This window comes from Platalea leucorodia (assembly GCF_965183815.1).
Source record: "Platalea leucorodia genome assembly, chromosome: 3".
Taxonomy (NCBI): domain Eukaryota; kingdom Metazoa; phylum Chordata; class Aves; order Pelecaniformes; family Threskiornithidae; genus Platalea; species Platalea leucorodia.
In genome coordinates, this window is record NC_138825.1 from 56,857,346 (window position 1) to 56,870,346 (window position 13,001).

Consider the following 13,001-nt stretch of genomic DNA (forward strand, 5'->3'; position numbering starts at 1 on the left):
GGAAAGAAGTCAATCACAAACCGCACCTAGTAATAGACTGTTTAAAGTGTACAGATTGCTTTGACCGTTCCTGTTTGGAGGCTTGCTGGCTGTCAGTGGTGGCAGGTATTCTCCTTGCCCTTCTCCCTTGGTGGCAGCAGGGTCAGTATTCTGCCAGCACGTAGGTGGGTGCTTCAGAGCCCACAGCTGAGGCATGATGGAGCCACATTTCCCACAAGGGCAGAGCTCTCCTAGCACTGACAAGCGTCAGTCTTATGTACAAGGTACTGAGGGATGTAAAAGGAATGGAAAAGGGGAGTAGGAAGCGCACGGAGCCTGGGAGCTTTCTGCTCCTGTGGCTGAAGAGAGCAGAGGAGGCTGCGTCTCCGAGTCTGTGTTGTCCTCAGAAAGACCCTGGCTTTGGCTGTCAGTCAGGGGCAGAGCTGTGCTGTGCCATGCATAGCTTCAGACAGGTGCTGATCTTCTGGACCTGTCTATGCTTTGGCTGATGTGAGGGTTTTCCTGCTTCAAATGTCTTTTGAAAAAACCCCACCAAATACCACTCCCCCATTTTCCACGAAAAGTAGCAGGTGGAAACACATGCTTGAGGAAATTTCCTTCTATATTTAATTTTCTGGTTTTACATGTAAAGAAGCTGCTGCCACTTCTGCTTCTCCTACAGAGGAGTTTCAGAAGTGGGAGGTTAAGGGTGCTAATTATCTTGACGGGCGGGGATTTCTGCCTACCACGTGGGAACAAGCCAAGCTGTCTCTGAAGGGCTGAAAACGGCAAGGGCTTTGACATGGGATGGGAGGTGGGAAGTGGTTTTAAGAACAATTGGACAAGCATTTTCACTCTCAGAAGGGAAGGATAGTTTCAGTCAAAATGAGACTGCCTATAGGTATGTGGCCAGTTTTGACTGGTTACAGAGGCTGAAGAGGAAGAATATGGAAGACACAAGATGAAGGAAGGAAAGCAGTCAGAAATATATTAAGTTTGGCTGCATGAAAGGTTTTGCTACAGGTCTCTCCGAGTAAACCACTGTACAAATTACAGGAGACCTGAACTAAAATAGTGGGCTTGCCTTCTTCCATCATAGAAGGTGATGACAACAAAGATAATTATGTGTTTTAAGGAGAAATCCTGACAAAAGGGTTTGATTTGGGAAGGAGATGGATTTAATTTAGATCTCAATCAGTCCTTGGACTCATACAGCCAAAGGAACCAGAGCACCTTTGCTTTGCAGGGTACAGCTGTACTTTTAATAATTGAAAAGAGCTGCAGTGAGCTGCTCTGACCAGAATTCAGCATCCTTGGCCACCTGTTGTAGATAGTACGCTATCTTTTGACCCACAAGGCATTCAGAGTATGTTGCTGTGCATGCCAGATAAATCTATTAATAAAATAAATAATAAGAAAAAAGAATAGAAAACAAATCAGGCAACAGGGGAATTGGTACAGATTATAATTACCTACGTAATTGGCAGAATTACCAACGGGGAGCATGTTATAGCGGTTATTCTGTTGTACAACTGTTGTCTAGCTTTCTCTTTGGTTACAAGTATGTAGATGGTTTGGTCGGTGTGGCTCTAGCTAGCAGGCCACGAACAGGATCCAGTTGTGGTGTGTTTTCCTTCTGGCCTTCAGCCTTTTCCTCAAAGCAGGGTGGAAATAGTGCTTAGGTGGCCCAGGCTGCTGAACCATTTCAGTGATTCCTCTTCTGCACAGCCATCTGATTTGGGCTATATGCATCTCTGCTGGGTAGAGGGGAGCTGGGCAAAAATACGCTTGTGAGTATGGTATAGCATCTAGGAGTAAAAGCTGCCTTATTAGTAGCACAGATCTAGGGAATATCAGAAAACTGGGGGCTGAGTGATGTTATGGCACTGCCTGGATTTAGGTCCTGCTTCATTTAACATTACATATTCCTCTTCAGGCTGCAACACTAGAAGTTATTGGAGTTTTGCTAAGTACCTGGTTTTAAGCATTTTTTGGTCAGAGGCTGAGTTTTCCTGATATAAGTCCTCAGCTCTTAAGCCAAAGAGCGTGTTGCCGAAATCCAGAGATGTACAGCGGCTTTGCTTTCTCCTGCAGCCTGTGTTTAGGCATTGGAAAGCAAAGTTTCCTTGTAGGTGGAATCCTTTTTTTCTTCTTTTTTTTGGTATTGATATTTAATCAAATTTTAAGTTTCTTGTGTGCCTTCCTCTTGGTAAAGGTGTACATATGCAACAGCACTGCTCTTTCAAGCATTTTGCTTATCTTTGGTGATGTCCATATATGCACAGTCCTGCCCTGTAAAGGGGTTACTAAGAACTTCTATAGTATATATGTTTCTTGCAGGGCAGGATAAAAATTGATTCGTGTTTTACAAGGCAGTGTGGCTTTTCCCCATTTTTTTAGCATTACTATGTTAACATTCCCATTGACATTACTCATTTTAATGTGTAATTTTAACATTGCCGCATTAATGGCTGACTTACTATTTATTATTGTTCAGCCTGTAGTCTGTTTTTAAAGCTAAGTATGTGTCTGTTTTCAAAGGAAAACCTGGGTGGCTAGATGAAAATGTCCCACTAATTTTAATTTAGTTTCTAAAGCTTGGTCATAGAAAAAATCAGTTTAATCAATATGTGAAGATATTTTTGCTCATTTTGTCCTTTTCTTGACAGTTTTCTCTCATTTCCAATTCATATAATTATTTTTTTAGCTTCTGAGGTTAGTGTTGTCATCATTTTGTTCCTCTAGAGATCTTTCTTGTGCGATTATGGAGGAGGAGGCGGTAGTCAGGATATGCAGCTTCTGACAGACATTCCTTCTGATGGATTTGGCGTGATGAAAGACAGACGGGGAGAACATCAAACCCAGCAAGGCAGGCGGGGTAGTCTGGCAAGACTCTTCTGGTTTTTGGAGAGTTTCAGGAAATAAGATGAAAAAATTGTGCAATACCATTAAAGCAAACCTTGCTCCATAAATCAATCTAAGGAGAGTGGCATTTGTGTTTGTTTTTTTTTTTTTTTTCTCCTATAAAGTAAGCTAAGTGTTTTTGCCATAACTGTGGAGAAGCAATAAAAAGCTAGTGAAGGCAAAGGTTATAAACAAATCATTCAGTGCCGACAGAGGGTCCATAGATGCTGACAAGAAACAAATAAAAGTGAATAAGGCCGGTACTCTGCTCTGATAAATTTCATCGATTTTTGCGGCGTGTCATTACGGTTGCAGCCTGCCCTGTTATCTTGTAGCTCCAAACCTTTCATTATGGCTTCAGATGATAACAGCTGTTGATATGCTGCAGGAGGCTGCATTGACTACCATGGGGGTAAAGTACCATTTGCTAAGAAATAATTAGGAAAAACCCCGTGGCTAGGTAGCTTTGATCTGCCTGTGGTGGTGTCCTTGCAGAGGACATTGTATGCCAATACTGCATCTGTTTCCTGGAGGAGTTCATAAAGCCTTTATGAGAGCACACACGCTCTGTAAAGCAGTATAACCAGAAGGGTCCCGCTTGCTGTGTCAGTGTGAGTGCTGCGCTGGGCCTGGACTTTGTCAGACCACTGTGTCAAGGCTGTCCAGTGCCCACCTCTTTCACATAAACATGGGTATCCGAAGCTTTTTGCTGCTGTGACTCCCCTGCTGTCTGTGCCACGTTAGGCAGTTTGTGTCTAGCCCAGGTATCTGCTCAAAGGTGTAACAGCAACGTAAACATGTCGGGAGCTGTCAGACTTGCACAAGTGTCAAGTCACCAACATGAGCAAAAATAGAAAGCTAAAAACATGAAAGCAGTCCCCAAATCCTTCATGATTCCCTAACAGTATGAAGTGAGATACAAGGTACCCCCAAATCCCAAGCATTTTAAGCAAATAACTGTCTCCCTTTACTCTAGGTAAGCACAAATCCAGCCATTAGTTTCTAGTTTGTTTCTGATCTGATGCTGGGAGGAGAAGGGGGCCTGAAGCGCAGCCTGAAGGAACTTTTGGCAAAAGAGAGCACAGGCTGTGCATGCGTGGTATAACCTGATACTGGCATACGCTACAGGAATGCTGGAAATCCGCCAAGGCACCTGCAGGCTGCTTCTTGGCAGGAGCGTTAGAAAGTACTTGGTTCCCTCTTTCTTACTAAGAGTCGGTAAAAGACTGAGAAGAGTATGTGTGTGTGGAGGAAAACTGGGATGAGAGGACAAAGGGAGCACAAACCAGGTCATGCTTTTAACGCTCTCTATAATACTGGAAAACGAAATAACTGTGGACTGTTTGTTATTTTGAAGAAACCCAAGCTCCAGCTATGCTGAGATGAATGAATTTGAAAGGAACTCCTCTTTATTCAATAAATATGCTATATGGAGTTACTTATTGTAAGATTTCCATTCCTCTGCAATCCACCCCTTCATACCAGCTCGGGGTGCTGCAGTGCTCCTGCAGTGCTAAAAATGTTTTCAGAGGATCACAGTTCCACTGGAGCTTTTCTGTTCTTTGCTTTTATATGCAGATTTGTATTAGCGGGCAGAAGAGGTTATTTATTGCCATCACTGGAGTAGCCCTGAATCTGTCATCTACTTTTGCCTTTGACCTAGCGTATTGCATGCTGCAGTCCTGTCTGCCTCACCATCCTGAACCTTTTACCCTTCTGCAACTTCTGAGTATAAATCAAAAGCCAACCACAAGTTCAGGGAGTCCCAGGGATGCGGTTGCAATGACTTACTGCGCAAATATGTTTCAAGGACAGGCATGGGCTGCAAGGCTGCTGTCTACTAGGAAAAATGGTAGACTACAGGTCAGATGTCCATCACCAAAGAGGTGAGATGGCTCTCCGGGGACCTGCCTGCTTGCCTGCTGACTGCCACTTGTTGCTCTTAAAAGACCCTGAGGTTGCCTTAGAATAGGCTTGCTTGCTTTTTGTTGGCAAAAAACCCCCGAGTTTTGGGGGTGATGGGAAGTGCCTTTAACTGGAGATGACCAAAGAGTGTGGATTATTGAGCATTAGGATAGGGGGAGGGGACAGGAAAACCTACTGGTATGTGAACCTGAATCTCGGTTACACCTGTGGTTACTCTGCTGACACCATTTCAGTTGGAAAGAAGGATACGGGGACGGAGGCTCGAGTGCTGCAATTCTTAACCTTCCTTATGAGGGCATCTAAAATCCAAAAGTCAAATCAGTGGTTGATCGTTTTTGTCTTCACGGGATTTACACAGAGAATAAATCTTGTCCAGTGTATGTGTTCTGTAATACTTCTTTCTTTATGACTCTGGAACAGAGTTTTATCCTAGAAGTTTTCACAGCCTCATTGACGTTTTGCAGGGCTCCCTCCTTGCAGCACCATGGAATCCTGTGTTGCTTTTGGTAGGTTGCCACACCACGTTGTCTAGCCCCAGGCTAGGGGATTTTATTTATTTTTATTTCACATTGTTTCAGCTGTTTTCACTTTTACTTTATTCTTTTCCAGCAGAATTTCTTCATGGATGTGGCAGCACATTATGTTTCTTGGTTTATGAGTTGTAGTTAGTTAAATAGCCTGGCGGATTTGTTTACCCTTATCTGAGAAATTTTAATACCGTAGCAGCAACAGAATGAAAGGTGACACTTTGGGAGCTGAGCTCTTATCAAAGTGAGGGAAGAGATGGCAAAGCTGTTCTCCCAGAACACTGCTGATGTGAGCTTTTTCCAGCTGTCTTGTTCCTATTCAGTTAAAGTCGCTGGATGAGACACTAGCACTCTTCTAAGTGCAAAAGGAAACCTTTGCTAGAGTATATAGCAACGTAATTTGAAATGTAACTGTATATGTGGTTAAATTGCATGCTCATATATACATTGAGATCTGTCTTCCACAAACTCTGTATTTTTTTCTTAACTATGATTTTTTTAAAAAATTTTTTTTTGCAGTGGTTGCTTTTCTGAGCCTGTGTCACTTGTATGCTTTCTGCTTTTCATTACATAGGTTTCCTGTTACTAAGACACCATTAAATGACATTCTTAATCTCTTATTTTTACTTTTTTTTTTCTGAGACAGTTAAATGATCAATTAAACTGTCATTGTGAATGAAATCTGAATACATTTGTATATCAGTAGCAAGAGAAATGTTGGCTGTCCTGTTTAAGAACTATAACTTAGCGTAGTCTTTTGTTATTTTCTTGGTTCCAATGAACAGATAAGTACTGTTATGCTTCATAATAGAGTGACTGTTCACAGAGCAACTACTGAAGGTTTTACTGTAATAATAAGGTGAAACTGATATGAAGGGATTCATCTTGTACAATAAAACATAGCTCTGTTTACTGATCTAGAAAAGGAGGAAATTACTGAAAGCCTCCTTCTCATTTCCCTTGTAGGATTACCTTGACTGTATCACTGACCAGACCAAGCTCTCCCTGGGGACAGAAGAGCGATCAGCCCTGTTTGGAAACATACGGGATATCTACCGCTTCAACAGGTAAATTCATATCTAACTAAATGAAAACAGTTCAATAGTCTGCGTTAATAGGGAGGGAGCAAACCAAGCAAATAGTCTTTTATCACTTTAATACAGCCAAGATAGATAAATTGAGAAATGATCTATCTTTGATTCTCAGCAGGGTTGGTTTGATGAGATCAGATTTTTTTTAGCTGTTTATTTTATGAATCAAGTGTGGTCTCCATTTACTTTTTTTGGTTTTGTGCTGGGTATTTCCATGAATTTAAGCCTAACCTGTTCTGTGCCCTAACTGAGTGTAGTGTAAGACCACTGTGAATGAAATTCTTGCCTTACTAAAGAGACATTGTTTTATTCCTACTATATTGGGTCCTTTTGTGTACTGATATACATCGCCTAGATCTGTTTTTTGTGGTGTTTTATACTACTAGGGACTCCCCAAATTTATTTCTCAAAACTGTGTTCAAGTACCTTTCCATTTATTGAAAGCTTCTGTTCAGTATCTTTACAGCCATCTCCAAAACTCTGCAGATGGGATTCTAGCGTATATTGGGAGCCTGAAGTAAAATTTCTTGCTTGTATAGCTAGTGCCACATTGTGTGGCACCTGCAGTATCTGCAATTTTAGGAGCATGCTACTGGTACTTTTGTCTGAATCCTCTGTTACTATAAAAATAATTACCTTATTCAGCATTTAAGGATAACCTGAATATTCAGTTGATGCAAGAAATATATGGGCATAAAGTTCCCATGTCTTTCATATCCCATTACTCCTGTAAAAGCTCTTCTAGCTTTGCTGTAATTTACAAAACATCTCCCAAATTACTGTGCTCTTTGAAGAACAACAGATAATTTAATTGAATCAAAAGAGGATTCTGAAGTGGAGGACTCTGTCAAAGAGCATCATCATGGGAAGCTACTTTAAAGTGCTTCATCTGCTGGGATTGCTGTTCAGTATCAAAGAGAAGAGTGGGGACTGATCTAGTCAGAACTTACGGACAAAGATGAAACCTAAAATCTTTTCCTGAAACTTAAAACAACTACTCCAGAGTAATGGAAATACACTTAACTAGAAGGCTGCTGTGTCCTGCTTCAGCTATAACAACTAACTTGACTGAATGTCTAACACAGTGGAAAATACATAGCAGTAGCCTGATCATGTGTTTTAGAGCCATGAGACAATGATTGCAAGCTTACAGCTTCCCAGCGGTCACAGGATGGAAAAAAAAACAGTTCTGGCCGTTATAGTTTCTTATCTTTCAAAAACTAGAGAAATAGCAGACATGGTAGCTAGGACACATTTGTACAAGCATCGTTGCAAATATTACCTAAGAAAAATACCTTCAAGTATGATCAGTCATCATACAGAGTAATTGAGTTGCAAAAAAAAATTTGCAGAGGTTTAAAAAAAAAAAAAAAGAAAAAAGAAAAGGAAAAAAGCAACTTTGGGCAATTTTAGAAATAGATACGTTACAATGGCTAAAACTCACTGGAAAGTTGTCCAAAGCCTCTAGTAAATTACTAATGTATTTCAGGCCTTCTAATTTAAAATTCTACATGGAAATTGTGAGCTTTTAAGACTGAAAACTCATTGTAGATCCCAATATAGCTTCAAGGATTAAGTTCCCTCCTCTGTGAAACTTGGCATGTAGCTTCTGGGTCCTAAACATACTCTAGAGCATTTTTATTTATTTTTACCTTTGAAAAAGGTCCATTTGGCAGTTCTGTGTTAGTAGTTTCAGATGCTTTTTGTGAGCGTGATTTCATAGCTTCAGAATGACCTTTTTTTTTTTTTCAACTTTGAATTTGACCATTAATGAATGATTAAAGGTTTTAGTCTTGGTTTTTTTTTGACTTTGTATAGATCTGAGAAATTTCATTTCAGTAAATGGGAATTTCTCTCAGCTAAACTACTTATGGTTTTTAGATGTTGCGTTGAATGGCAGAAATGATGGTGAGGATGTTAACTGCTAGTCCTGTGACTATGATCCCTTTTTGGAAAGCTATTTCTTAAAGCAGAATCACTGACTATATACTGGTCCACTGGTCCTGCTCCATCTCTTGGGAAGAGTTCCCCCACTATTAATTTATTTATTTGGAAGGGAGAAGTGTTCTCTAAGTCAGCATTTGCTGCCTTTCTTCCTTGGCCTCTCATGTTGAGAGTCTTTCCAGTGTCAGTTTAGGATAAATTCTTCACCCGATACCATGACTCGATTGTGAAACGGGAACTCTGCAGAGAAATGTGCTCAAATTGAGTAATTCTACCAACACTCAGATGATCTTAGGAGAGGCCAAGCTTAAACCTCTGCTGCTGACACAGATCATCCTGCATGGTCCTTGTCCATCAGTGACTACTGAAGTACACCGATACAGTGCAGAGCAATTTTCTGTAACTGCTGTATTCAGCAGTTCCTATGGTAAGGGCTTGCTTGTTGTCAGGGGGAGCCTTCATAAAACCTCTAAGAACTCACCTTTAATGGAAAAGGTTTTTTTTCTGAGTGCAAAGAAATTAGTTTTGGCCAGAGGATTTTTGTGACAGTGAAGTTATATCAAGGCTAAATTTCTCTTGATTGGTTTTGGGATTTTGTTGTTTGTTTTTTTTTGGTTTTGTTTTTGTTTTTTCTTTTTACTGAAAGTCTGAACTTTCCAGATTCATTTTCCAGATTTTCATATGGTGAAAATATTCAGCCATGAAGGCCAGACTGTGCCTGCTATGTCCAATTTTGTTTTGAATGCTATGCTCTGTCAGGCATTGAGAGAATGAAGTTTTTTGGAGATGCTGTTACTTTAAAATTTATGGCTAGACTGCACGGTACTTGATCATCAACTGTTTTTTTTTGTCATGGGTTCAGGACAAACCATGCTGTTTCCTTCCTGCCTCTTTCCATTCCTTCCATTCCACCAAAATTGCCAGTCTGATGTCCCTGTCATTACCATCTCTTGCTCGCTCCAATTCAGATCAAAAGGGAGGAGAAGAATTCTTGCGTCTTGTTTTAAAATAGTATGGTGATGATATAAAATGAATAAAATAACTGCCTCGCCTGAATAGTGTGTGCAAATATGGTGATAATTTGCAGACCTATAAATGTGTTTATCTCATTCTTCTTGACCTCCTGTAGTCAACAGCTTGACAGTAACCTGTACTTTGCCATATTGAAAGTCTTTACTCACAGGGGGAAGATAAGTATTTTGTCTTGAAAATAATCTGTACTCCAAAAAATCAAAGCATCCTAAAAGACATTGTAATGAGACTTCTATTCATTTGACTTGAAAAGATAACAAATGTATTGCATGGAAAATAGTCTGTCTCTTTATGCTGACCTCTCTCTCATCCCAAAGGAGTTACCATTAGCTATTGATGATGATCGTACAGATTCAAACTTTTCCAGCCCATAACAACCCAAGCTAGGTAACTCAGTATGTGGTCTTAAATGGCACTGGCACTTGTGGCATGCTTCAGTCTGAGTCTTGTTCGTGATTCAGCTACAAGAGCATCAAGTTCCTCTAACGCTCCTTTCCTGCCTGAGCGGTTGGCACAAGCAGTCACAGAGGCCAAGAGCTGTGGTACCGTCTGTGAACAGTGTAAAACCTCTGGATGTTCAGGTGGAGGGAACTAATGCTTTCCTCTATTGTTTCTTCTGCCTCCTGTCAGGTAGCGTGTATGTGTAAATGTAGCATATAATAATAGCGCTGCTCTTTCACATGTCAACTTGGTATTATAGGGATTTATTGAAGTTTTTCAGGATTCCTGGGCATGATGGATTTGTTAGTTTTACAGTGGCAGGCTGCTCTTGCCAATCCCATTCTTACCAGCCAGATGAGACAGAGTGCAGTATAGGTAACGAAATCTTTCAAAGCACAATCCTTACATTATGGGCTTGTGCTGAAGACCCAAGCCGCTAGCATTTTTACAGCATAAACTTGGACTCATTGCATGAATACATAAAATTTCTAAGTGCAGCATTACTGTATCCTGTAGGAGAAATAATATGGTATTGAAGGAGACCGTAGGAATAAAATGGCAATCAAGGTGCTACGTACTCTAAGCCATCAGGAGAACGTCTGCCGGCCAGACAGCAGGAATCCTCTGAGCCTGTTCAGTGTGTTTGATGTTATTTCCAAAACTCATGTGTGGAACACAGTCAATCATTGTAATTAATGATTATGGTCAATATTGTGGCAGCTTGCTTCTTTTGCTGTTGTAAAGGAGCTTCACAAGTGTGGGGTATCAAGCAAGGGTCATGTTTTTATTCCCGTTCTGATGAAGCGAGGAATTGAGGCGTGGAGGTTAAATCATTGCTGTACAGAGTGGCTTAGTGACCACTGAACCTAAGGTCTTGTTTGTCTTTGTTCCTTGTGACTGATTGCTGATTTCTCCCCTTCCTTCCTCCAGTAATTAGAGAAGCAAAGAACAAGTCAGGAAACTTTTCTGGTTTACTCCTTTTCTTACTTACACTGGGAAATTGTGTCTGCTTAGAGGGGAAAAGGGTAGTTCCCTAGGTACAGGCTTAGCAACTCTTATGCAAAACTCGTTCAGGGAACCAGCTGTGAACTGGGAGAAAAGCAGCCCTGAATGGAAAATCATCTGATGAGAAGGAGGAGGGGAAAAAAAAAGAAAGTTCTATCAGAGAACAATTTGGCAGAAAACTTGGTTTCTTTTCTCTTTTTTTCTGAGTACATCTCTTAGTGAGACTAAAGACTATTTGGATCAAGCAGGCACCTTTGAGGTTTTCTTCTTCTGCTTGAACTCTTTCTTTCACTGAATTGGCTTTCGAGAACTGAGTTTCATACAACAGTGAACATGCTCCCTTATTGCTTTGCTCGTGTTATAATGAATTCATTTCCTGCTTGGCATGTCAAAAATATAAAATCCTCTCAGTAAGGTTTTATTTTTATGCATGTAGAATTTATATATTCCCTCCCAGAAAACTTTTTCCAGGTTAATCATTTTTCTTCAGTGAAGAGACCCACTAAAGCTAGACAAATTTTCCTGAGTGAGCTTATTACCATTCTTCTTGTATGTGTAATACATACCTGGTTCTCATCTGTGTTTTTCAGACCAGCTCCTCATCTCCCTCAGTCAAGCAGAGCTCCTAGAACATATAAAGTCTTTATAGGACAGGGCATGTGCTTCAATATCTCTTAAATTTTGTTAGTTTTAAATTGTGTTTGTTGTTACACAAGCTACACAACTGTCTGACTACACTGTGAGTACCGCAGAAGAGCTGTCAGTCTGAAGGAAGGGGCTCAGCTTTGCTTAGGAGATCAGCAATCTGTGGTCATTTTGATGACTTGAATTTTTAAGTATGTGGGAATACGACTTTCTTGGAGTGCTCCTCTGCCTCCAAACAAAAAAACCCAGCGGCTATACATCTAGGGGGAAGAGGGGCATCAAAGGGGTTCTCGTTCCCTTTTTAGGACTCCCTGCATTGTAAGTGATTTGGGCATCACTGCCATGAATGATGAAGCACTGTCTGGCTCCAAATATACAGGTGTGCCTATTCCAAGATGTGCCATAATTGTCTTTCCTTTTCCTGTTCTTTCTTTTAGTGAACTTCTACAAGATTTGGAAAACTGTGAAAATGATCCTGTGGCGATAGCAGACTGTTTTGTTTCCAAGGTAAGTGGCTACTGCAGGAGTCTGCAGCGCAACACCAGCTGCAGAGTGATATGGGGGAGTAAGATTAATTTATTAGCTTTTGAGACCTGATTCGGACAGCTTGTGTGACTTCAACCAAGTAAAGTTAGCAAATCTAGGGAAAGGGAAGGAATTTCTCTTACTAGGTGGTAGGGATATGCCTCTAATTTGCGTTTTAAAAAATCAAGAAAAAGGTGTTATATTCTTCAATAAGTATATCTGAATTGGTGGAGCTGTTGATCTAGAGTTCATTTTTAGATCTTTTTTTTTTGTGGAGTATTACAGGGATTCTTTTTTTTTTTTTTTTTTCCTCCTTTTTTAATGTAAGAGATGAAGTGGTACTCCAGTTATGCCTTGTCAGCTTAAAAACAACTAGAGAATACAACTTGGCTGCATTTTTAGAAAAGGCAATCACCTTAACATGCTTGTGACCATATTGTTTTCTGAGGTGCATTTTTTCCTGAATCCAGCAGCTATAGCTTTTCTTTTTAAAGGGCGGTGGCCCAAAGTCTAGCCTAGAGATTCAAATCTTGTTCTCTCTGAAATACTTTTAATTTTCTGAATATTGATCTGACTTCTATACTCTGTTGAGCAATTCTGGAGCCAAAAAATATGGAGAAGTTGTTAGGTACAGGAGAAATACAGGGAACCAAAGTAGGTGTCCTTCATTGTAGGAGACCCGGAGAGCCAGTCAGGGAGAAGGGGAATGGCTATAATGGGTAGGACAACAAGAGATTAAGTAATTTGGGCTACAGATGACTCTAGTTCACTTCAGACTTCACCAGAGAACCTACATATGCCTTGAATCTGTAGAGCCCAAATGTTTTAAGAAATAATGCCATCTCCGTGATATTTCTGGAGGAAGAGGAATGGAAGAGGGGCATGTAGTTCGTTAAATTTGGATAATCTCTCTATAGCTGTGTTTGCCTGTGTCCATTAAAAAACAAAAAAAATAAACAAAAAAAACCCCAAACCGACAAAA

The 13,001-nt window shown here is 40.5% G+C and overlaps 1 protein-coding gene across 1 annotated transcript in view; it reads left to right on the forward strand.

The window, feature by feature from the left end:
* PLEKHG1 (pleckstrin homology and RhoGEF domain containing G1) overlaps positions 1 to 13,001 on the forward strand; it is a 139,681-nt gene that overhangs the window by 100,919 nt on the left and 25,761 nt on the right. The window contains exons 5-6 of the mRNA XM_082307977.1: positions 6,303 to 6,403; positions 11,932 to 12,001. Coding sequence (XP_082164103.1) covers positions 6,303 to 6,403; positions 11,932 to 12,001 — 171 coding nt within the window. The remainder of the gene's footprint in view (positions 1 to 6,302; positions 6,404 to 11,931; positions 12,002 to 13,001) is intronic.